The sequence below is a fragment of the Dermacentor andersoni genome, chromosome 9, assembly GCF_023375885.2.
Source record: "Dermacentor andersoni chromosome 9, qqDerAnde1_hic_scaffold, whole genome shotgun sequence".
Classification (NCBI taxonomy): Eukaryota; Metazoa; Arthropoda; class Arachnida; order Ixodida; family Ixodidae; genus Dermacentor; species Dermacentor andersoni.
Window position 1 is genome coordinate 28,736,672 of NC_092822.1, and position 23,460 is coordinate 28,760,131.

Sequence of the window (23,460 nt, forward strand, 5' to 3'; positions counted from 1 at the left end):
CAGAAAAAAAACCCTCGTCCCAAGTGCACGTCTCGATTCGCGGGTATGTTTGTAAGTGGCTTGTGCTCACCAGAACCTGCAACTTTTTTGTGTGTCATTTTCGAATTCACATTTCTCCACAAACGTCTGCCCTGTTTTTAAGTTTTTGCGTGAGGTACGCACCACCTGTTACCGGCACTCGTTTGAATGTTGGGGCATATCTCGCCGAGGCTTGAGTGCCATCTGTTATGGGACAGGGGCGTCCAGCCGGCTGCTGCTAAGTGTTGTGTCGTGTGTGCAGCGGAAAGTGAATCCAGGGAGCAGAGGTTGACGGATGAGAAGGACTCGCCTTCGCTCATGCCTCGCAAGGATCTACCCAGCGTCCACTCATCTGCCTCAGAGGTGAGAAGTTGTCTCACATCTAGTACCTCTTGTCCACTTTCCAGGACGTCTGTGCATGTTTCGATTGAAGTCGTTCACATTCGCTGGCTTCGCGTACCACCTGGAATCATTTTCTGCTAATCTGTTCTCTGGAGCTGCTTGTTTATGCTGTGCAAAAACAAACACTTTGCTATGCTGTGGGCCATGGTTTCTTTACAGCCTGGCTTCTAGCCCCTTGATGTTGAGCGGGCAGTGGGATCTAAATCAACTGTGCAGCATTTTGTGCATATGCCAGTTTGTTTTGTAGCAAAATTATAATAAAAAAGCCGTGTTGAGACGGTCGCATCGTTTTTCAGATTTTTAATTTCGTTCCTGTGCATGCACATATGACTGAGATCAGGTCATTTTTATAACTTTTTGTTACTTTTGGTAAATTGTTCACTGACATACAAAAACTTTCGTATTTCGAATTTTCATGTGTGCATGACTGTATAGGAGTGTTGTGATGGTGAGTAGTGATTTGCCTGGCTGACCAAATTTTGCCTATGATGTTCGAAATGGAACGATCTTGCTCTGCTCAATCATTCAGTGCGTGAGTGTAAAGTAACATATTGCATGCATGAGCTTTTCAGTCTTTGCTTGCTTTGCATGTGGACGCCTTCCCTGGCTTTGGTCTTTATGGGCATCAAAAAGGGGGGGTGCCTATACGCGTGAAAATATGACACCATTTTCTGTAACACTATAACAACAAGTTTTGTCAACAAGTACAGGTGATAGTGGTCAAGTGGTTAAATACAGCCGAGCTCACTGATCTGCCTCAATGCGTGTTGCTGTAACTTTCAAATTTCCTTTGCTTTGATTGTAGGATATGCTGGTTTGTTGCTATTTTTGTAGCTTCCTTTTACATTTATCTTTAAATGTCGACAATTCCTTCATTTATGTATCAGTAGGAGCCAATTACTTATCACAATAGCAAGGTTCTTTTTTTTTATTAGCATTTTGAATTATTCTCAAAAACCCTTGGGCACTGCCAGTTACATTGAAAGCTTACTGGCAACTTGGCACTTTGTGTGGTGCTGACGTTTCACTTGAAAAGGCTAGCAATCACTTGAGAGTGTTGGTGATGCGTGACATGATGTCAGTAGAAGTTGTTTTGTACCAGAATATAGACCTCATATAAAGAATTAAGGGCTGATTCATCAGAAAATAGCCTGCTTCGATGCACCGTCTTGCTCTGAAAAACTCTTGAGACGTACTGTTTGTGCAGCTGCTCCGAACACGGCACGTGTTACCAAATTTTGCCCCCTTGGCAGGAGCATAATGCCTCTTTGTAACCGCTTTACTCTCCCAAGCAGAAAATACTATGTCTATCACTATTACTACTGCTAACTACTACTGTTGACCGCTGCTGCCACCTCTGTGTACTACTACTACTACTACTACTACTACTACTACTGAATGCATCCTGTAAATGTGACAGAAGAAGGGAAAAACTTCTTTGTTTTTCTCTTGTGTCACACCAGGGTTTCGCTTACTTTTTCTTTGTGGTTGCATTGGCTTGTGAACGCTCTTGTTTCCCATGTATGGCAGCAAAGGCTGCAACTTGCTGCAACGGAAAGACACTAGACAGTGGCATCGTGGTCTCTGCGTAACATTGTTGCCACTCAGTGCATAAGAGCCTCCTAGTACACGCTAGTATCCTGGTATTTGTGTCTGAGGCGGTTGAGCAGCTATCATGATAACGAGAGGTTCTGGGGCTCGACACTGGCTAAGCACGGTGAGTGTGCATACTTAGTTCCACAAGTAGCTGGCAGAGCTACGAAGGCTATTGACTAGACTTTCTCTCGCTGCTCGCTTTCACGACTGAAAACATTGTCAATTTCAATTTATTGTTGCCTTCGTATAACAGACATGTATAAAACATTTGTAAATGGAAGGAATACATAGGTGTGCATCGTGCAGTTCAATTCACACACTTCGCACCTGCAGGTGAGCTGGCAGGGTTCGTCAGAAGAGGAGAGCGATGGGGAAGAGACGCGGAACATGACCCTGGACGAGGCTGCTCGGCACCGAAGGAAGCGCAAGTGTATGTACATTGCCCGGGAGATGGCAAGCTCCGAGCAGGTTTTCGTCGATGCCCTGCACTTGCTGAACAAGGTGATTGACTTTCCACGACAACAATTGACGGTGTTCTGTCCCAAAGCTACAGTTGGGCAGCGAGAAAAAAAGAGGCCAGAATTATCTGTGAATGCCCTCCACCATGGTTAGCTCATAACCACCGAAGTGAGAATTTGAGAGGTGTCTGTGATGTTCAAAAGCACATGCAAAACAAGGATATGGTGTGTCCACAATAGTAAAAAGCCACAAAAAGTAGGGATATATCCTGTCCATGAAGGGCGAAACAGCATGTAAACGAGCATATTTCTTGTATGCTGGTATGCCCTGGTGAAGACTGGCAAAATGGAAGGTAAAACAAGAATATGTCCTTTTCCAATGGCCAACACAGCATGTAAAATGAGTATATGTTCTGTACACTGCAGGCAAAAAAAAAAGCAGATAAAACAAGAATACTTGCTGTACAGAATGAGTTAAAACAGCATATAAAACGAACATTTATGCTGTCCACAATGGGCAGAACAGCTCACAAAAACAACGATATAGCTTTCCACAATTGGTAAAACCAGCACATCGAACAAGGTTATGTCCATTGCTTCGTGCATCAACATGTGCCTGTTGTGAACCAGCTATACCGGGAACTTCTGTTTCACTGACTGCGAGCGATATCATTATGCAGATTACAATTTCTATAACCTTGAATTCATTAGCATGTATCCTAAAACCTAAGTACACAGGAGCTTTCGCATTTTGTTTTCATGTGCAGCTGCTAATCCAACAGATAAACAAGTTGTTAATCTTGGAGCTCACATCATTAGGCGATGGATTGCAAAACCTACCGTTAACGTTTTTACGATACAATGGTTCTGAACCTGGGCTTGGTTGCAGGATTTTAGGGAAGCCGTACGAGCAGCTAGCGAAGAACGCGGTTCGCCGATCGTCCCCGATGATGTTCTGGACCAAATTCTCAAGCACCTTCCCCACCTGGTGGACTTAAATGAGGAGTTGCTTGGGCAGCTACAGGAGCGCGTTGACAACTGGTGGGTCTTTTCTTCACCCTCGTCTTTCTGCTTTACTCCGCATAGGCAATGGCCATTTATGCACTGGGGCTCTGCGCCAGATGACCATGAGGCCTCGTGAACTTGCTTGCCTAGTGAAGCGTTTCAGGTGGCATAGCAGCTTGATGTTTCGATTTTGTTGTGTCCTGTGCCATGCACTTCAGTAGCCTTTTAAGCAAGTGTCTGGGGGTATGTGAGTACATTTCAGCTGCATAACCAATATTCTAGTTAACATTAAGAGAAAAATAAATGGAGCTGGGTAGGCCATGTAATTCGTAGGGCAGAGTCGACCATTAGCATTACAGAATGGGTGCCAAGAAAAGAGAAGTGTAGTCAAGGGCTGCAGTAAATTAGGTGGGGGGATGAAATTTGGAAATTTGCACCTGCAAGCTGGAATCGGCTAGCGCAAGACAGGGGTAGTTAGAGATCGCTGAGAGAGGCCTTCATCCTGCAGTGGACATAAAGTGTAGGCTGATGGTGATGAAGATATATGATGACAGATGTAAGCTCGCATTGTAGAGCATTAGGCCACTTAGACATTCCACTGCAGGGCCTTATTGAGTGAATCCTGGTATTTGCGGCCTTGTTACACTTATCATTGACACGCTGCTAACAGTCCTTTTTAACTGTAATAATGGGGTGCTTTCATTTTCTTCCACTTGATGACCTTCCTCTTGATCGGCCATGAGAACAAAAATTGCCTTTTTCTTTCCTCTGTCGTGTTCAAAGGGAAGGCAAGGAGCAAGTAGCAGACGTGCTCATCAAGATGGGTCCATTCCTCAAGCTGTACTCGTCCTACATCAAGGACTTTGAGGCTATGACCGCCGCTCTGGAAGAGGCCAAGCGGAAGTACCCCGAATTCCAGAAGGTTGTCCGCAGTTTCGAGGTCAGTAATTGGTTCACTGGGGCATTGGCAGAAGCCTCATCCTAATCTTACTAGACGAGTTTGTGCTTATGGGCTAGATTGCTAAATTTTTTAGCCAAAGTTTGGAATGTGTTCGGCATTTTCCCAGGACAGAATTGTCCTTGCCGATTTTGCATCACGAAGCTGGACGTCATTGTGCATTACGGTTGGATTTCATGTAGTAGACACGATGTGTGTTGGTCGAACAGAATTTTTACTGTTATGTTAAAAATTATGATTATCTTGAATTATGTTTGTCATTATGTGAATAAATTTCTTTTTTTTTCTAGTTTAAGTAAGCCAGACCTGCAAGACCAAGTTTGTTTCCTTACTACCTTAATTCGGTTTTCGCTTCTAGGGTATTTGTGTACACTGCTATTGCAGTCTCTCACTCTGTGCATGTCATGCCAGGTTGTGGGGCTGCAATGTATCGCACGATCACTGTAAGCTGCATATAAGTCACTGTGTTGTTGCCTCGTGAGGAAGCATTCCAAGAAGGAAAGTTGTCGATAACAAGGAAGGTTCAAAGGTTGGCCTAGTTGGTAAAATTCGAATAGGTTGAACAGTTGGAATAAACACGACAGAAGGAAGGAGAGGACATTATACCAAACCAAGCTAAGACCGAAATCTCTGCATGCTTTATTGCATCAGCTATCGCGCCAATTTTATTGTTTGAATCTCTTGGTCCTGTGTTGCTTGTTTTTGCAGAGTATGACAGTTGCAAGTCCAATACACTGGTTGTTCCTTGTTCTTCTTCGTCTTCTTTTTTTTTTAATTGCATTTCTTCTGCTAGTTTGGGTGATCAGTTGTGGCCAGACAAGAGAAAACTCAGTTCAGAGAGGCAGCATTTCGAAAAGAGGACTTTTATTTTTCTGTGACAGAGACACATCTCCTTGCTGAAATGTTAGCTTCAGCCTGAAGACTCTCTTGTTTGGCCATTACTGATGACTTTAAAGGTTTCCTGTGTAGCTTCGTGCCACAGTCCAGGTGGATGCAAATTTATTTTCCCTTTCATTAATATTCCTCCACCTTGCGGGCTTCTACAGAACTGATTTGCCATATTCTAAGTCTCTATGCTTAGAGTTGTCGATCAATTCGGGCTCTTCCTATAATCTGCTAGCCTTCTGGTTAGCTCAGATGGTGGAGCGACCGCCTCATCTGGTCCTGAGTCCTGGGTTGGTCCTGGGTTCGATCCCCGAACCAGGACAAAATTTTCTTCAATTTCGAAGCTTTCCTTTTGAGAAACCCATTTGGGCTTCCAGTGTAGCCTTGTGCTACAGTCCAGGTGGATGCCAAGTTTTGCCTTTTATGCAAATCACTTCGAGTTCACATTTTTCTCTGAACTCTATTCCGCTGGTTCAAGTTTTTTAACTCATTTACAACATGTGCTTACGACACTTGAGCTTGTGTGAAACGCTTTCAGGTTGCACAACTTGTCAGGCTGCCAAACTGTTGCAAAGTAAACCGAGTTGAAAGACTTCAAACATTGTAAAAAATTGTGAAACGCTTTTGACACCTTTGATCTGGAAGGTGCATTACCGAGGCATCTCTTCTCGCAGCAAAGTCCTCGCTGTCGGCAGCTGAGCCTGCAGCAGTACATGCTCAAGCCAATCCAGCGGATACCCCAGTACCGGCTTCTGCTCACCGACTACGTCAAGAACCTGGAAGTGGACACGCGCGAGTACTGCGATGCCTGCGCCGCTCTCGAGATCGTGTCCCAAGTGGCCCAGCACGCCAACGAAAGTATGAAGCTCGGGGTAAGCCTTTCGCCCTCTCTAAGACGCTTCACCGACCCACTGCTAAGCAAGAGGTCGTGGGTTTGATCACCACCTGCGGCAGCTGCATTCTGACTGGAGCTGAATGCGAAAAATGCTTGTGTGCTGTGCTCTCTGTGTCTCTTAAAGAAGCCCAGGTGGTTGAAATTAATCCAGAGAACATCACTACATTATCCTTTATAGCCTATTGTATAGCTTGGCATAGTTAAACCCCAAAAATTAGTTTTTAAAACACTTCACTGAAACTCTGCGGTTTAGAAGGCAGTCCGCTCGACACCAAAGGGTGCCTTTCTGCTTTTGAGAGAGCTGCACTGGAATGCAAAGCGTGCCTTCTACCCAAAGAAAGAAAAAAAAAAAAAAAGAAAGCTGGGCTTGTTACAAGTGTTGTGGCTTGTAACTGACTGGTCTAACTAACCTATAAAGCGTGGCCTGTGCATGTGTTGTTCTATTTACATGTTCCTAGGTCCTGTCTATTTCTTTTTAGCACCAATGAACCGTGACTCACACCTGGTAGGTTACAATTAATGCTTTGGAAGCGGCACTTGTGTGAAACTTGATAGAGAAGGCGCGGCAATACTGCTATTCACTTTGCATCTTTCTGCTTGAGGTCACCTGGTGCTTGGTGCTGCTTGCAAAAGATAAACTCTTACCTATTGACCGTACTGGCTGTTAGGCATGCAGCATTTGCCTCAGCATTTGGCCTATATGGCACCAGTCTAATCAGTCGCACTTGTAGGTTATTTGCACAGACAGGATAAGCTTCATCATGTATGTGGACATCAGGCAGCAGCTGCTCCAGGACACTACACATGTGATAATGTGCAGTATGAAACTAAAGTATGAAGATTGTGATCATAGCTCCTTCGAGTTTACATGTTGAGATTTAAGAAATGCTCGTACATTGCGATATCTTTGCATGTTCAAATTTTTACAGGCTGGACATTCTCCCGAGTCTTCCGCTTTCTTGACCGTATAGCTAAAATTGTGGTACAGCCTGTTTTCTCTGTTCTAAATGATGTAGCAAAATGAAAAAAATTGTTGTCCAGCTGAAAATAGTACGAAGCTACAAAGGAAAGCCATTCAGGTTTTTCAGAAATAAATATTTGTACATTAATATAATTCATCCTTGTCCAGGTATTGAACCTGGAACCAATGTGTTTCTAGGGCTGACACTCTTTGACCTGAGTTAACCAGGAGGTTAGCAGGTCGTAGAGCAATGTTGAAATATCCGACAACTCCAAGCAGAGGGACACATAATACGACAAATGAGTTTTGCAGAAATTTATTTGCAAGATTGCGAGCTTCATGACAGGGAGAAATCGTCATCCACCCAACGCTAGTACGAAGCTACAACGAAAACTTACTGGGGCTTCTCTGAAAGGAAGCTTTGTATTAGGCTCTTAATAGTTTATTATCAGGGCATATGTGTCAGTATTATGAATCACATTTGCTTTTATGTCTCTTTCTAGGACAACTTCTCCAAACTAATGTCACTCCAAAACAGGATCTCTAACCGCTACGAAGTGCTGAAACCAGGAAGGGTGAGCAAATTTTCTTCATGAATGTACGTAAAACCTTGATATAACGAACATGGATATAACAAATTGTCAGATTTAACGAAGTGAATGAAAATTGTCTCATCGCCATTACAGTGTAACAGACATGTGTTTTAAAACTAATATCAGGTATAACGAAGCTCTTTGTGTGTCAGATATGACTTCGGTATAACAAAGTTTGACTGTATGCATAATCCAGTGCGCAGCTTCTTATCTCCTGCCGTGGTCGTTTTCCCTTTGTTGACCTGCAGACTTTCTTGAAGGAGGGCGAGCTGATGAAGGTCTCTCGCAAGGAGATGCAGCCAAGGTACTTCGTTCTGGTATGCTTTCAATGATTATTAATTAGCAATGCATTCGAGCATGTGCGCTTCGGGAAGGGGATGTATAACCATTAGCGATAATTGTTGTGGCTTATTCTCACTTGAGCTTTTTGGTCGAGCGAGCAAGCAAGTAAACTCTCCCTCTCCTATGGTCGCTTCAGTGGAAAAATCTGCCTCTGAAGCGATCGTTCCACGGCCAATTCCCCATTACTCACAAAAATACCATCACACTTCGCTGGCCAACTAGAATGCACCTGGAAGCTGTGTTTGAATACGTCACTTCAGCTATGCCTATACGTCACACAGAGGTACGCTCACTATGCGTCTGCTGAACTTGCTGGCAAGGGCAGGGGGAAAAGCCACTCGCCGGAAATACCCTTAATTTGCGTCACAAACTTGGAACTTCGAGATGTTGTTAATGTGCAGCTGTCACATGATAAGCGGAATGTGAATCACCCTAAACAGTCAGCAAGTGATATCATTACGGGGAGGAATATTTACTGGGAATATATATTCAGGGATAATGCGTAGCCTGAAACCAAAGGGCAGCACGATACCAAGCTCAAAAGGATAAAGCGGAGGTCGCCGTGGATTACAAGAACTATCATACACCTCAAAAGAAGGGTTCAAAGGATGCGCAAGAAAAAACATAATCCCACTATGGTTAGTCAGCTTTCACGAGAACTGAAAGAAAGGTTAAGAAGCGCGAGAGACAACTTTTTTTCCAATACTTTACTTGAATTCATGACAAATCAGCCTCGGAAATTCTGGCGGTATCTATCAAAACCGGAAAGTCCTCCAATCAAATTGGAAATTGCCGGTATAGTGGTTGAGGATGCGCGTACCATCGCTAACTCATTCAATACATATTTTCAGTCGGTATTCTCCCGTGCCCACGCCCCTAATATGTCCTTATCAGAGTATGACTCTGCAATGCCTGAAATCCTGATAACAGAGTCCGGCATTTTGAATTTGCTGCTACAGATAGACGTTAAAAAATCGCCTGGCCCTGATAATTTATCAAGCACTTTTCTCAAGCGATACGCGGGTCAGTTGTCCCCCTTCCTGCACAAAATTTTCAGTGCATCACTTGAAACGGCAGTGCTTCCCGCGGACTGGCTGTGCGCAAAGGTGGTGCCAATTCATAAAGGTGGGAACAAGCAGCTTCTTGACACATACAGGCCAATATCCCTAACCAGCACATGTTGCAAACTAATGGAACATATAATAAATAAAGCTATCGTAACTTATCTGGAAGAAAATAACCTATTATACTTCAGACAACACGGCTTCAGACAAGGGCTTTCAACTGTAACTCAACTTTTAGAAATTATACACGACTTTGCTGTAACAATCGATTCAAGACTGCAAGCTGACGCAATTTTTGTCGATTTTTCGAAGGCATTCGACCGCGTTCCACACAGTTTACTAATCTTCAAACTTAAATCAATTGGTATTAATCCCAAGACTGTTTCATGGATCGAAGCCTACCTCTCGAATCGGTCCCAGTTTGTTTGCGTAAAAAATACTGAATCGGACTATCTTGATGTTCTTTCTGGTGTGCCACAGGGATCGGTTCTGGGGCCAACTCTTTTTCTTTTATATATTAACGACTTGTATACATGTATGGAACCAGGGGTCACAATAAGGCTTTTTGCGGACGACTGCGTCATATACACAACTGTTAGAACAGCCGATGAACAGACAAAACTTAATAAGTCTCTACAAAACATTGTTGCCTGGTGCGAAAAATGGGGCATGCAAATTAACACACAGAAAACCAGGTGTATGACTGTAACACGTAAGAAAGAGCCCTTAAATTTCACATATAAACTAAGTAATACTTCCTTGGAACGAGTAGACTCATTCAAATATTTGGGTGTCACAATAACAAGATCGCTGAAATGGGACGTACATATCAATAATGTTTGCGCACGCGCGTTCAAACAACTCGGATTTTTACGAAGAAAGCTAGCAACAGCCCCCACCTCGGTGAAATTAACTGCTTATAAAACTCTGGTTAGGCCGATATTAGAATACGGCAGCATAGTATGGAACCCGCATCAAAAGTATTTAAACTTGGCATTAGAAAAGATCCAAAGCAGGGCGCTCCGATTCATTTACACAAAGTATTCAAGGTACGACAGCGTAACCGCGCTTCGCACACAAGCAGGCATACCGACACTTGCTGGTCGGAGGAGGTTGGCCTGTTTGAAGTTCCTTTACCTTCTTTACCATGACCTGATAAACATAACAAAATCCGACTACTTGGTGCCCCCCGGACGTCACTCCAGTCGAACTAACCATGAAAAATGTATCAGACCATTCTTTTCGCGTTGCGACACACTAAAATACTCATTTTTCCCTTCAACAATACATCTGTGGAATTCTCTGCCAAGTGACATCGTTTGCTCACAATCTGTGCATTCATTCGTGTCGACACTCGAATCTCACTTCGAGTCATTATCGGAATGATGACAGCATTGTGGTCTTCTTGGCTGAGAGTCCTCAAACGTTATCAATGACGTATTGCCATGCCCCAACTTTTTTCACACGCCGGTGTCCATATGCTCTTTCGTACTTCACTGCGCTTGGTTCTTGCGCACGTCTGATAATATACATTACACTTGACACTGTTTGTACATTGCACGGCACACCCAAATGCATTTTTTCCTGTATTAACTGCTTTCTACACATTACACGGCGTACGCACTGTATAGGTTGTTTTTGTTTCCTTGTATTTACTTATTGCTGACCTGGCGCGTCGATTGTAACCATTGCTTTTTTGTTTGAGTTTGCTGCAAACCCCCTGTATAACAAAGCGCCTGTACTGTTTGTATGTCCACTCCTGTATGAGCCTCTCAAGGCTTACAGTATTGATAAATAAAAATAAAATAAAAAATACCACTGAACGATGTCAGCGTCGCTTCATCTTCCTGTCCTCCTCTCAACGTCTTTCTATAGCAGCACAAACTACTATGTAACCTTAACTCCTAGCAGTGGGAGCACCATCTCGGTGCATTTTAGTGCATTTAATCAGTGTTCAGATTATAAGGCTTCAGTCGGGAAACGTGTGTGATGTCGGTCACTGGTTGATCAGAGGAAGACTTTGGAGTCAATGGTGAGATCTTGTATGTTAGTTTGGTCACTTGGCGCGAGACCCTGTAAGGCCCGACGTAGCGCGGCAGCAGTTTCTGGCACAGCCAGACACGACGCAAAGGCAGCCAGAGCAGCACAAGGGATCCAGGGCTGAAGCTAACATCCCGATGGCGACAGTCATGAAGGAGCTTTTGGGTCGTCTGAGATGCCTCAAGTTGATCATGGGCAATGCGACATGCCATGGCCATGCGAACAATAGCATCGTGAGCGTAGAAAGTAGTGGAGTTGGCATTGGAAGGGGGAGCAGAGAATCGAGAGGCAGTAGTGGGTCGCAGCCATAGAGTAGGTAAAAATGAGAGTAGCCAGTAACATCGTGGCATGATGAATTGTAGGCAAGTGTAACTAATGCCAAAGTGTAGTCCCAATCCCTGTGGTCATCAGAGACGTATATGGATAGCATTTTTGTGAGTGTGCGGCTGAGGCGTTCAGTAAGCCCGTTTTTCTGGGGATGGTAAGCCGTGGTGAATTTGTGAGACGTAGAGCAAGAGCGAAGAAGGTCATCAACAACTTTTGAAAGAAAGCAAGGGCCCCTCGATCAGGGAGTAGCTGAGGAGGAGCGCCATGGTGCTGGATCACTTTGTGAAGAAGGAAATCGGCTACATCAGTTGCTCAGCTATTTGGTAGTGCTCGTGCAATGGCATAACGTGTGGCAGAGTCCACCGCGACTGCGACCCACTTGTTAATCGAGGACGTCGTTGGAAAAGGGCCAAGGAGGTCAAAGCCGACAATGAAAAGTTCACTTGGGTTGTCTGCCGGCTGAAGCTACCCAGTGAGAAGCAAAGGAAGCTTCTTGCAGCATTGACTGAGCTTGCAAGCCGTGCCAGCATGCCACGGCTATGCTGCGAGAGCCAATGAATCACGACATGACAAGAATTGCAGCTTCCGCACTGCTTTTGTGCAAAATAGAAACAGGAATTGCTCACTCATTCACTAAATAAAAGGGTGTTGATGTAGTAAGCAGTCGCCTATTGTTTTCTGGACACCCTCGATAATTTGACATTCGGTCAACTCTGACATTTTTTTCGGTCTCGTGATATCCGGCTTAACGAGGTTTTACTGTACGCAATGTCCATAGATTCCTCAGTGGTCTATGTGTGGGTTGTCTGTTCTGCTGCTGTTGTAAAGCACTTACCCTGGTAATAAGTAATTACTTTGTAAGCGCGATTCTCTTAACCTACGATTACCATTTCTTGTAAAGGCAGGTTTTGTGTGATACTGTAGGAAGTATTGTAACAGAAGCTGTCCCAGAGAGACATCTCCAAAATATATTCATCCTTTGGGGCCGTTGTTAGCAGCAGAAGCCATATCTCTGTCTTTCTTTAAGCTACACATAACATTGCTCTGCCGATAAGGTAATAGTAATGACAAGTAATTGTAAGATGCTATTAGAACAAATTATTTAAAAACCAAAAGGCCTAGCAAGGACTGAAGTGCAACAATTAACATTGAGGTTTTGCTTCATCACTCCTGTATAATTCGTGTTATACATAGTAATTTTTTGGTGTGGTCTACATATTAAGCAGCATGCTCTTCTTTAGGAATGACTAAATTGTCTCCCAGGCAACAGGAACTGTGAGAAGTACAGATATAGAACTTCACTGTAAAAAAGAAATTCACTGTGTGTATGAAATACTGCAAACAAATCTTCAGTGTGGATTGCCCTGGCCCGTTTTATTTCACAGGTGCACCCCCAAGATGAAAGTTGCATGACAAATGCGTTTCGAGGCCTTTTGCAATAGATGTAGTAAATATACGCCAGAGTCAGTGTTGCCAACGTCAGTTTCACTTGCAACTTTATTTTACAGTGACTGTTTTGCGCTTTCTACTTAAACTACTCAGTCTCTGTTGGGGGGGTCTTGGATTGCGCACTGTCTTAGCTACGTGTCTCTTTCATCTCTCACAGTTCAGCGACAGTCTCCTGTATCTGGTGCCAACGCCCCAGGGCTTCTACAGGGTCAACTACGAGCTTCCTTTGTCCGGCATGAAGGTGATGGTGCCTCCACAACAGGACTACCAGAACGAGTTCAGCGTCTACACCACAAAGCGTTCATTCATTTTGTCTGCCAGGTGCGTAAGAGAAGTGACTCAGTAGCATCGTCTGCATGCTGAGGCGTGGTTCACATTCAGCATTTGTAGTGGTCTCACGAACCATTGGTGATGCTTGAGCTTCAAAACGCTATTCTCAAGGCCTTGAAGAAACCGTAAATATTGTTATGGTTTTAATTAAAGCAACCATGACATCACAGTTTTGTTCCTTAATTAAATATGTGTTCCACAGCAAGCTGGCAGTGCCCCCCCCCCTCCTTTTTTTTGGAGAAGCGTCGTCTTACATAGCCTTTTGCTACACTACATCAGGCAGACTTTCTTCTGTGTCATGATGTCACGATAACATTGTGTCACCATTTTTTCTTCCTATTGTTCCTGTTTGTTTGCTCTGTTAGACTTTCAAGATGAGTGCCGAGGATGCCAGGTCCAGCATTTCAACACCGGACTTTGGCATCAGATTGAAACGTCTTACAATTTTCAAACTTTCCAGATGTCATCCTTTTACATCCAAGAAGTACGTGTTAAATTTTCTGCAACTTGGAAGGATCTAGGAGCTGAGAATGCTTTCTTTGCACTACGCTGACCTTAGCTGGGTCAGCTTTCAGAGATCAGCCAATGTCCCCAGCAACTGTTGCCACATAAACAAGGGCAACAAAGCCTAAAAATGATCCACGCCTTCCACCGCACATTTTCCAATGCATCTGTGGCTGCTCCTGGCCAACTAGTTGAACTCGCCGTAAGCGTCCACGATACTTTATATGTCCACTTATCAACTTCTGGCTGAATCATGTCCATTTAGAAGTACTGACTGTTGGACGTGTTGGTGATCCATACTCAAGGAAGGATGGCAAAAACGAACAGGGATGAGAAAGAGAACACGTTCGCGCTCGTCCATGTTTTCTTTCTCGTCCCTGTTAGTTTGCGCCATTCTTCCTTGATCATGACCATATTGCCGAACATTTTTATGACTGTACAAAATGCAACCTCATTGTCACATTTTTCTCTCCTCCTGTAGCTCACCTGAGGAACGTGAAGAGTGGATATCGGCCCTGACTAAAGCCATCGAGGACAACATCCATCGGAAGAGCTCCTTCCACGTCCTCAAAAAGGCACGGAAAGCTCTCTTTTTGTGTCTTACAGCCATGTTCACAAATGCGCTTTAACTCATAGGTCCTCCGCAGCTGCTGCTGCTGCCGATTATGATGATGATGCGAGTGTCCTCTTTTAAGCAAGGTATTGGCACATGCTGCCGAAGCTCATTCTCTTGAGAGGCCATGGCAACACATATTTTAGGGTGAATTATGCATTGCATGTTAAACTAAGCGTTGCACAGCAGGCTGGCAAAATTTTAGCACATTCAGTGCAGTAGAAAATTTTTATTCAAACATTTTTATGTCATAGTTGAAAAGTGCAGCCATCTGGAAACAGGATCATGTGACAAAAAAATGTGTCTTGCATGATCGATAGGCAGCGTCCAAATCTACACTCTTGGTGACGACTATTTCAGAGTAATGGGAGCCGATCTCGAAGGCCAGGTTTTTATGTGCTGCAAATGCCAAAAGCAATTGTAGCAGGTGGAAACATACCATGGTCGCCGTGTGTTGGATACATGGCTTATGTGCATCATACGCATGTGGTTTCGTTTTCGCATGTATGTCTCGGAGTTTAGTCCGAGTTTCCGCAGGCATTTCCTGGTTTGTGCCATTTTCATCACGAGTGGAATAATCGCGAGTGTGATGCACCCTCCAAAAAATCCAGGAGATGTTGTTTCAAAGCAGATCACACAGCAGTGGCCCTGCACTTCTTCGCACTAGCCATGTCAAAATCACAGCTGCTGTTAATGGAAGTAGCTTAGATGCTGCAATTTCGAATTGAAATTTTGGGTTAGAATGTGTGCTGGGAGCCCACTTCGTATGTTTAACCACATTGGCCGCTCTACTCTTAGCTGCACAATGATAAACTGAAGATAGTTGGATGACCGTGGTCATGTCCACTTTAACCATTCTGGTATGTCTGAATCCCATAAATACCTTAGTACACTAAGGTACAGCGACCAGCAATTGAAAGGCAGTACTCGGAGTACATAGCTGCTCATGATTTTTGTGGCACTGGTAGACGCTGGGGACACTGAACTGATGCACTATGCTATAGAATTAAAGCAACGTGACGCATTGTGACGCATTGCGATTGCATTCGAGTCACTAGCGATCACCCAGCGTTCACCGATGAGACAAAAAGCACCGGCAGCCATGCAGTCCGAATATCGCATTTCAGTCGCCATCCTGTACATCCTGTGGATGGACCATGTTCCTCTACGATTCCGGAGCTGCAGTTTTAAAACGAGGCACCTTCAGCAGTTGTTTAAAGGCGCAGGAATGGAGGGGAATGTGTGTATGGCCTTAAGCAACTCTTCGTTGTGAGAATTGTCAACGGTCACTAGTGAAACACAGTGACTGTTTCAGCTGAGGAGTAGTGCTGTTCTCCGCTTTTTATAATTAGAAGAAGAGTGTCGGGTTAAGGCACATTTATGCACACAGAAGGACACAGAAGGTCTGAGCCTATTAACCGAAGAATGACAAACAGAATGAAATGGCTATGTTTGCACAACTGCAATAATTGCGTGGTTTCCACAGTGCACCGCCATCATTCATGGCCAAATACAGCATGTTACATACTGGGATAATATGCAGAAGACATAGGTAATATTCAGTAGCTTGGCAAGAGAATGAAAATTCATAATTAAAGTCGGCCTCTAGAATCTTTGAAAAGAATACATTTGTCTAGCCCACTTACTCACAGGGGACCCATGATCGTGAGAGAGAAACCTACAAAAGAAGAAAGGGCTGGAATGCAGAGCGGCAGCATTACCATGTGATGTTCGGCAGCTTACCACTATCCTTGAAAATAAAAGTTTACAGTCATTGCATTCTAGCGGTGCTTACATATCAGCCACGAACTCGTAAGGAGCTTGAGAAGAAGCTAGGGACAGCGCAATGAGCGATGGAATGAAAGATTAATGGCATACAGCATTAAGAAAAACAGGAAGACTGCCGTGTGAATTGGAGAACAAACGGAGGTAGCTGATATAAGTTGACATTAAAAGAAAAATATCGAGTTGGGCAGGCCACGTAATGCATAGGGCAAATAACCGGTGGTCTAATAGTGTTACAGAATGTATGCCAAAGGAAGGGTAGCACAGTTGAGGATGGCAGAGAACTAGGTGGTGTGATGAAATTAGGAAATTTGCAGGCATAAAATTGTGTCAGCTGGTGCAAGACAGGAGTAACTGGAGGTCGCCGGGAGATGCTTTCGTCCTGCATTGGGCATAAAAAAATGGGCTCATGATGATGATTTACTATATTGTCACTCGCGTCTTGCACCGCATGCAGGAGGGTTCACAGTCCTCATCGAGCTCCGAGCTGGGCCGCGAAGCACCCGTGTGGATTCCTGACCAGCGTGTGACCATGTGCCAGCTCTGCACGAGCGGCTTCACCTTCACGCACCGGCGGCACCACTGCCGGGCCTGCGGCAAGGTCGTCTGCGCCACCTGCTCCTCCCACCGGCTGCCCCTTCCCTACCTGGGCAGCGACAAGCCTGTCCGCATCTGCGACGACTGCTTTCGCTCCCTCCAGTGCGGTGGTAAGCAAGTCACTTGTGGGGCTTGTTGCTAAAGTAATAAGTTACATTGTAGGTTAACCCTTTCGCTGTCACTGACGTACCGGTACGTCATCGCACTTCCCCCCCACGGTGTCACTGACGTACCGGTACGTTCTCTATCGTGCGTTCAAAATTTCGCGCCTGAGCGCAAAAACAGGTGCTCCTGGATTGGCCACGCCATCTGTTGACTCTTTCTACAAGTTCGTATATTCGCTCCGACCTGTGTTAACCCATGTATTGAAGAGTACGGTGCGACTGCAACTCCCCACTTTCTCTTTGCTGAGTGGCGCGGTGGCTCCGCGTTCGCTGGATCATGCGTCGCGCGCGTGTGGTTATGGGTTCAAGGGTTGTTCTGTAATCTCCGCTGGTTTGAAGGTTTTTATTTTTCTTCTGTTGGTGTGCCTGCTACGGCGCGTCAAGTTCAGGCGCACGTGCCGTTGCCTCTCCAAAAAGGGTGACTCGATTGCTGCTTTAGCTCTCTCGCTGCACCCTCGCTTCCGACTTGCAGCAGTAAACGTAAAGCCCTTCGAACTTTGTTTAGCCTTTTTTCATCTCCCTCTGTCTTCTTGATCACGCAACGTCCCATTTCTCTCCGTTGCGCGGGCGACTGAAAGCGCATCCTCCCTGCGCGCGGTTACTTTCGGATGGCTCGGCGCGCGGGACCTTCGTCTGCTCATGGGAGTGGTGGCTGAATTCCGATTCAGAATACGAGCCGAGCTCGGATTCGGACTCGGACAAAGTCGCTTGAGACGAAGAGGGTTCCGCATCGTCAGATTCGGATGTTGAACAGATCTTATAGTCAGGCTGATGATGATGATGATGTTTACTAACAACAGCTGCAGAACACTGAAATGTGCATATTGCATTGACTATGTTATTTGTATACCAATCATAATCAAAAATAAATTGCTATGTTCATTCCCTGTTATGCTCGTTCCCTGAAACCAAGCCGACACTGGGGGTGCGTCACAGCCAGAAACGTCCAACAGCGAAAGGGTTAAAGGCCAACCGCCATGAAAATTTCCATTTGGCTGAATTTGTTATAGGCGAGTAGCATATAGCACTGCTGAAGCAATTTCAAAGCTGTAGGGCTGGTAAGCACATAGTTTTGTTGTAAGCAGCCTCCACACAGCACCTATGCAGACAGTGTATGCAGCTGGTGGTTGTCACTATGACTAAGTCCCAGCACGCCGCCTTCAAGATTTTTCAGCACAACAAGGGCAGCCGCGAGTACTGCCTTATCTCAGAGGTCATGCCGAAGAGCAGGTCACTCTAGGTTGTGCGTCACTTGCGGCAAGTGGTAATGGCAGTGTTCTTTTTTTCTTCAAATTGGCTGTTTCAAAAGTGTCAGCTATAATTTGTATTGCCGTGAATACACACCTGCAATTCTCATTGCAGCGAAGCCTTGCTTGACGGCATAATGCCCATTGCGCTAAATTCGCACCAGCTTTGACAGGTAGAAGTGGTGATGACCAAATACACTAAACCAAAATTGTTTTCAAAGCCTGGCAAATAGCCAAAGAAGTAGAGCCAGGGAGAGCTGCCATGGCAAGGAAATTGGGGCAAATAAAACAACAACAAAAAAAGCAAAATAGAGTTAATGTTAGAAACCCGATTCACCCTCCCTTGAAGTTTGCTTTCAGCATACTTCAAATCCTTCAAACATCCTAGAACTTGAGTTGGACGTTTTGAGTGAATCCTGCGGCTTTACTTTTTTTAACCACTTGGCCGTTTTTCCATTTTGCCTTTTCCAGGTGAGCTGGGGGACCATCCAGAAGCAGATGGGGATGGCGACCAAAGCCAGGCGAGAAGGAAGAAACATGGTGGAGTTCTCCAGGTGGGTATTCGTGCATTGCGTGTCCGTGCGTGAAATGGGACAACTCTTGACAGCAGTGATGTACATTTGGTTGAAACAACCGTGCTGCTAATAGCGTGAAGAGATTTCCAGGTGAAACAATTGCCAGCCCGGCGCACCAGGTGTCATGCTGGAGGTGTACAGTGACCATTACCATACACTCCAATCAGCTTGGCATGAATCTCTGTGGGATTGTGCCTTTTGAAATGCAGAAAATGAATTGCTGCCCATGCTTTAACCATCTCTCCAGCTGAATCCTGCCTATTTTATTTTAATTGATTGATTGATTGAGTAACTTTTATTTTACAGTCCTGCAGAACGCGTATTAGCACGTCGTGGGCCGCTCCCACGTCGGGCCGCTCCCACGCATTTTATTTTAATGCCCTATTAAAATTATTGCCCTATTTAGAATGCAATTTTAGAGCACACCTCTTAGGCACCTGTTGCTGCCGCGAGCGTTGGCGTTGTCCCTCGGCGTAACTGAGCGAACGAGCGCAGCAAAAGATGAAGGCGAACGCTGGAACCGCAGCGTGAGAAGTTAAAGTGCCGCTCAAGACTTGTGACGACTGGTACGAGACGGTGCCAGAGGAGTGCGCCGTTGTCTGTTCATTGATGGCATGTGGCAGGCACGTCACATAATACCATATATGGAGACAAAACGCTGCATGAGTGGAGATCTGTCTGTAACAGCTGCTGTGAATCGCACTCGCACATCATCCACGCGCTGCCTGTCGTGATCTCCCGATTAGCGAGGCAGTCGTGTCACACTTCACTCCGTTTGCAAGGTGCCGCACGAGACAGATTGTCCACGGCAGCCAATATATCATGAAATGAAAACACGTATGGAGCTGCACTAAAATTTTGCATTAGGGAGTATCGTAACTGTCAGTGAATTTTTGTATCCCACTAAAACTAGAGAGATGTGCACTCATTTTGACTCTTGTTGTGTATGCCCACTCCGAATTTATAGTACCGATACTACAAACTTTTAATAACGTCCCTCATAGTGCCATGCTTCGATGAACTGCCTCAATGAACCTTCCTGTTTCATCCAGAATACATTAAATGTGCCTGTTATCTGCGGTGATGCCAGCCAGGATTAGTGGCTTCATCTCGCGTAGGAGGGCATAACGAGTGGCCGTATTCACAGTCAATTGCTCTCAATGTGCACTCCTTAGATAAGCAAGTGATTGCGATGCTGGGCTGAGGCAATGTAGTACTGTAGACTTCCGTCGATTCAACTTTCTTTAATTCGATTTTTCGGTTATTTCGATCCTGGCCAAAGCTTCCGGCCGGCACCCATGCCTTTCTATGGGCCCAAACTTTCGTTATTTTGATGCTAAAACTGGCCTTTGCTGGATAATTAAAACATGACCAATCAGCATGCGTGTGCCTGACCACTATGGTGACCCCAATAGCGACCCCTTTACTGGCACCGTCTGCCTCAGCAGAGCTTAAGGGACAGTGGCTGTATTAAACACCTGAACTCCTGAACTGATTTTTGGCCTGCCCTAGGAAGATACTGTAATAAAGGTAGCTCACAATGTCTGATTACAGTGTTTACCCAATTCTAACCCACACCTTTCTTCTTTCTTTTTTGTTTCAACCAGATTGAACCATTTGTATGCTTTGCCACATAGCATGACTGTGTAATGGCGAAGCCGACTTTAACCACTGTGCAGCGAAGTTGACATTAGAAAACTGGCCGCCACGGTGCAACACATAGTAGACCCTTACCCATTTATCTTGCTAAAATACCGGTTGCGTGTTAGATTTCTACATTGTTTAGGAGCTTTAATGTTATCTTTACGTTAGTTTGCTACTTTGAACTCGTAAAAAGTGGGTGCACACTTGATTCGAGGGAATGTTAGAATTGGGCAAATATTGCCAACTGAATCAGCTGAGTGTTTTGACGATTCTTCTGCATTTTGTTTAATTTGACCCGCCGATAACTCTATCACTCTAGACGGGGGCCTGCCATGGTCGAAGTAATGGAAGTCGAATGTAGTTCCAATTCTTTGCATTTTCGCTTATTATCTGTGGTTCGAGTGGCACTTCACCTAGTTTGTCATCAGTGCCAGCCACTCATGACCAACAGGCAGTAAGAAATAAATAAAATCGAACTGAAGGAATCTTTACATTATACCTGCCCCGGTTGCTCAAGTGAGGTGTCAAGCTGTGTTCTAAGTCATGCTAAACCGAAAGTGTCCCCTTAAAGTGATTTGCCTAAAGTATGGCCTAGCGAATGTGAAAGTGGTTTTTCGTTTGATGTGACAGATGCTAGCGGCACTGTTATTTTTGCTGAGGTGGTTTATTTTTGCCCCCAATTTGGCGTCCACAAATAAAGAACACCATGGGATAACAGATGCTTATCCGCCTTTGGTGCTGTACTTGGAAATACGGGGAAGTATTGTTTTAATGCTCAAGATGGTTCTGTGTTGCTGTCGCAGGAGGTTGCCGCCAATGACTTGGGCTCGTCGATCAGCGGCTACCTGCACCATTGGTCAAAGAAAGCCTGGAAGCGGCAGTGGTTTGTCGTGAAGGAGCATGTGTTATATGTCTACAAGGCAAGCGAGGATGTGGCTGCCCTTCGGACGGTTCCACTTCTCGGCTACCAAGTGGGTGCCGTCAAAAAGGTTTGTCACCTCTTGTGTCTCTTTCTTTTTAGCGTTAAAAAAGCCTACCTCCAAGGACATATAACTTAAATGACAGGCCAGTAACCTAAGACCCAAGTCCCATGATTCTTTTCGCTGGGTAAACAAGAATACCTCGATCTGGTAAAAAGAAAACTCCTATGAGGGTTTGTGCTGGTGGCAGCGGTGCGGTCAACACTGATAAGAACGCTTTTGGTGTACTAGACATTTTGGTTATCTGAATACATTAAGCTCTGTGCTGTTTCTACCGACATTGGTTTGTCCTAGTCAGGAGCTCTGGGCTTATGAGGTTACATTTCAACAGCTCTATTATTGCGGTGGACAAAGAGTCTGGTATGATCATTTGCTGAAAGTGTTAACCAATGTTCCAAACAACTGGCTTTCCGCAACATGGGAGCACTTGGACACCTACCGCGTCTTGTCTGGTAGATGTGTAGATTTCATTGAAAAGAACACTCCAAGATTGGCAAAAGTGTTAACAGGGGGAGGTTTCCAGGTGCAGATTTTGCCTTCTCCCACTGCATGAATGTGTAATCCACTGTTTTTTGGAAGTGCTTCTGCCAAGACCACACCATTTCTGTCGGCATCCTTTGGTTATAAACTAGCCAATACCCACGCAACAAGGCTGAAGTTCATGTTATTTGCCTAGGATCATAAATTTTCTTAATGCCATTGTATCTAATGTCGCTGCTATAGGCACATTTTTAATGACATTAAAACCTCCTGAAGATGACAACTTTAGTGAATGCAGTTAAGTTTACTTGCCAATTGGAACAGCGTCATAAATAAATTATTTAGCAGGTAAAAGTTCCAGAGATTCCACTGAAAACATTGGGCGGCATATTTTATGTAGAGTTATTTCTGTTTACTTCAGAAATGTGTTTTTCCTGTGCAGCCATAATGCTTACATAGTGAGTGAGAGCACGTATTTGACGACGAATGAGTTGCGAGAATGCACTATGCTGCAAATGAAGTTAAGCCTAAATGCCGTTAAAGGCCAACTGCAAGGAAATCTTGACCGCGTGATCAGCCTAGTTTCAAATAGGGTAGATAAGGGTACCTTCCAAGCCGCATATTATGTTTGAAATTCAAGTGGTTGTGCAGCAATAGGCTTGGAAAAGTAGATATTGTTGGTACTGCAACAGAAATAAAAAAACTGCCACCATTGCCACTCTCCAGAAGTAACACAGAACTTGAAATGTGCGGCTCGTTGGCTTGACCTGCGAAACTGAGCGCAGCCTGCTGAAAATCTCTGGGGTCACACACCGGGACTTGCATCATATTTGCTAACCACGAGGTGCACGTATCATTTGCTTAGGCACTGTTAACAGGCTGCTAATAAAAAAAAGGAGGAGACGGCTGCCAGTCCAGCAGCATAACTGAGATTGCTCCATCTACTACTCACTTATAGCCAATTTAGCCAAAGTGAAATTCCATTGCAGTTGGCCTTTAAGTATGTTTGTGTGGGTGTGCACAAATGGAAGCAAACTTTAATTAAAGGCATTAAGCAGTTAATATTTCAGTTTTCATGGTCATGTGACACAGGTGTAAGCGTGTCCATCAAGTGTAGCTTTTAGCGATGGTGGCAGTGAAATGGCCACTTCTGTTGCAAGCCTTTAACGTCACTGTTTATCTCGCTTAGTTAAGAGAGTATTATAAAGCGTGTTGAAATGATCTTGCACATGTGAGTGTCGCACATCGTGCCGTGGTGCCAGTACGTTACCCTGCAACGTATTGTCCGGTAGCATGCTCACCTAAGTGGACCTGTAGAACTCGTCACTGATGGTCTGAGCTTTGTTGTGTAACTTATTCTCTTTCCTTGCAATCTGTGTCCAATTCTTGCAGGGCTTCGAAGAAGTTCCACGAGAGCAGCTCTTTCTTCTGGAACACACAGGCCTTGACCCGCTTATCTTCTATGCAGACACACCAGATCTTGCAGCAAGGTATGTTTATTTTTCACAGCAGCAGTCGTTATGGGTTTCTTCGGCAATGCTTTCGGTG

General features: G+C 44.8%; 1 protein-coding gene across 2 annotated transcripts in view; it reads left to right on the forward strand.

Annotated features, from left to right (window-relative positions):
- LOC126527367 (uncharacterized) overlaps positions 1-23,460 on the forward strand; it is a 52,128-nt gene that overhangs the window by 26,384 nt on the left and 2,284 nt on the right. For both annotated transcript variants that reach the window (XM_050175174.3, XM_050175172.2), the window contains exons 5-17: positions 281-381; positions 2,350-2,517; positions 3,364-3,515; positions 4,263-4,419; positions 5,997-6,194; positions 7,682-7,753; positions 8,020-8,088; positions 13,151-13,314; positions 14,309-14,402; positions 16,683-16,932; positions 18,705-18,787; positions 21,256-21,441; positions 23,305-23,402. In XM_050175174.3, coding sequence (XP_050031131.1) covers positions 281-381; positions 2,350-2,517; positions 3,364-3,515; positions 4,263-4,419; positions 5,997-6,194; positions 7,682-7,753; positions 8,020-8,088; positions 13,151-13,314; positions 14,309-14,402; positions 16,683-16,932; positions 18,705-18,787; positions 21,256-21,441; positions 23,305-23,402 — 1,792 coding nt within the window. The remainder of the gene's footprint in view (positions 1-280; positions 382-2,349; positions 2,518-3,363; positions 3,516-4,262; positions 4,420-5,996; positions 6,195-7,681; positions 7,754-8,019; positions 8,089-13,150; positions 13,315-14,308; positions 14,403-16,682; positions 16,933-18,704; positions 18,788-21,255; positions 21,442-23,304; positions 23,403-23,460) is intronic.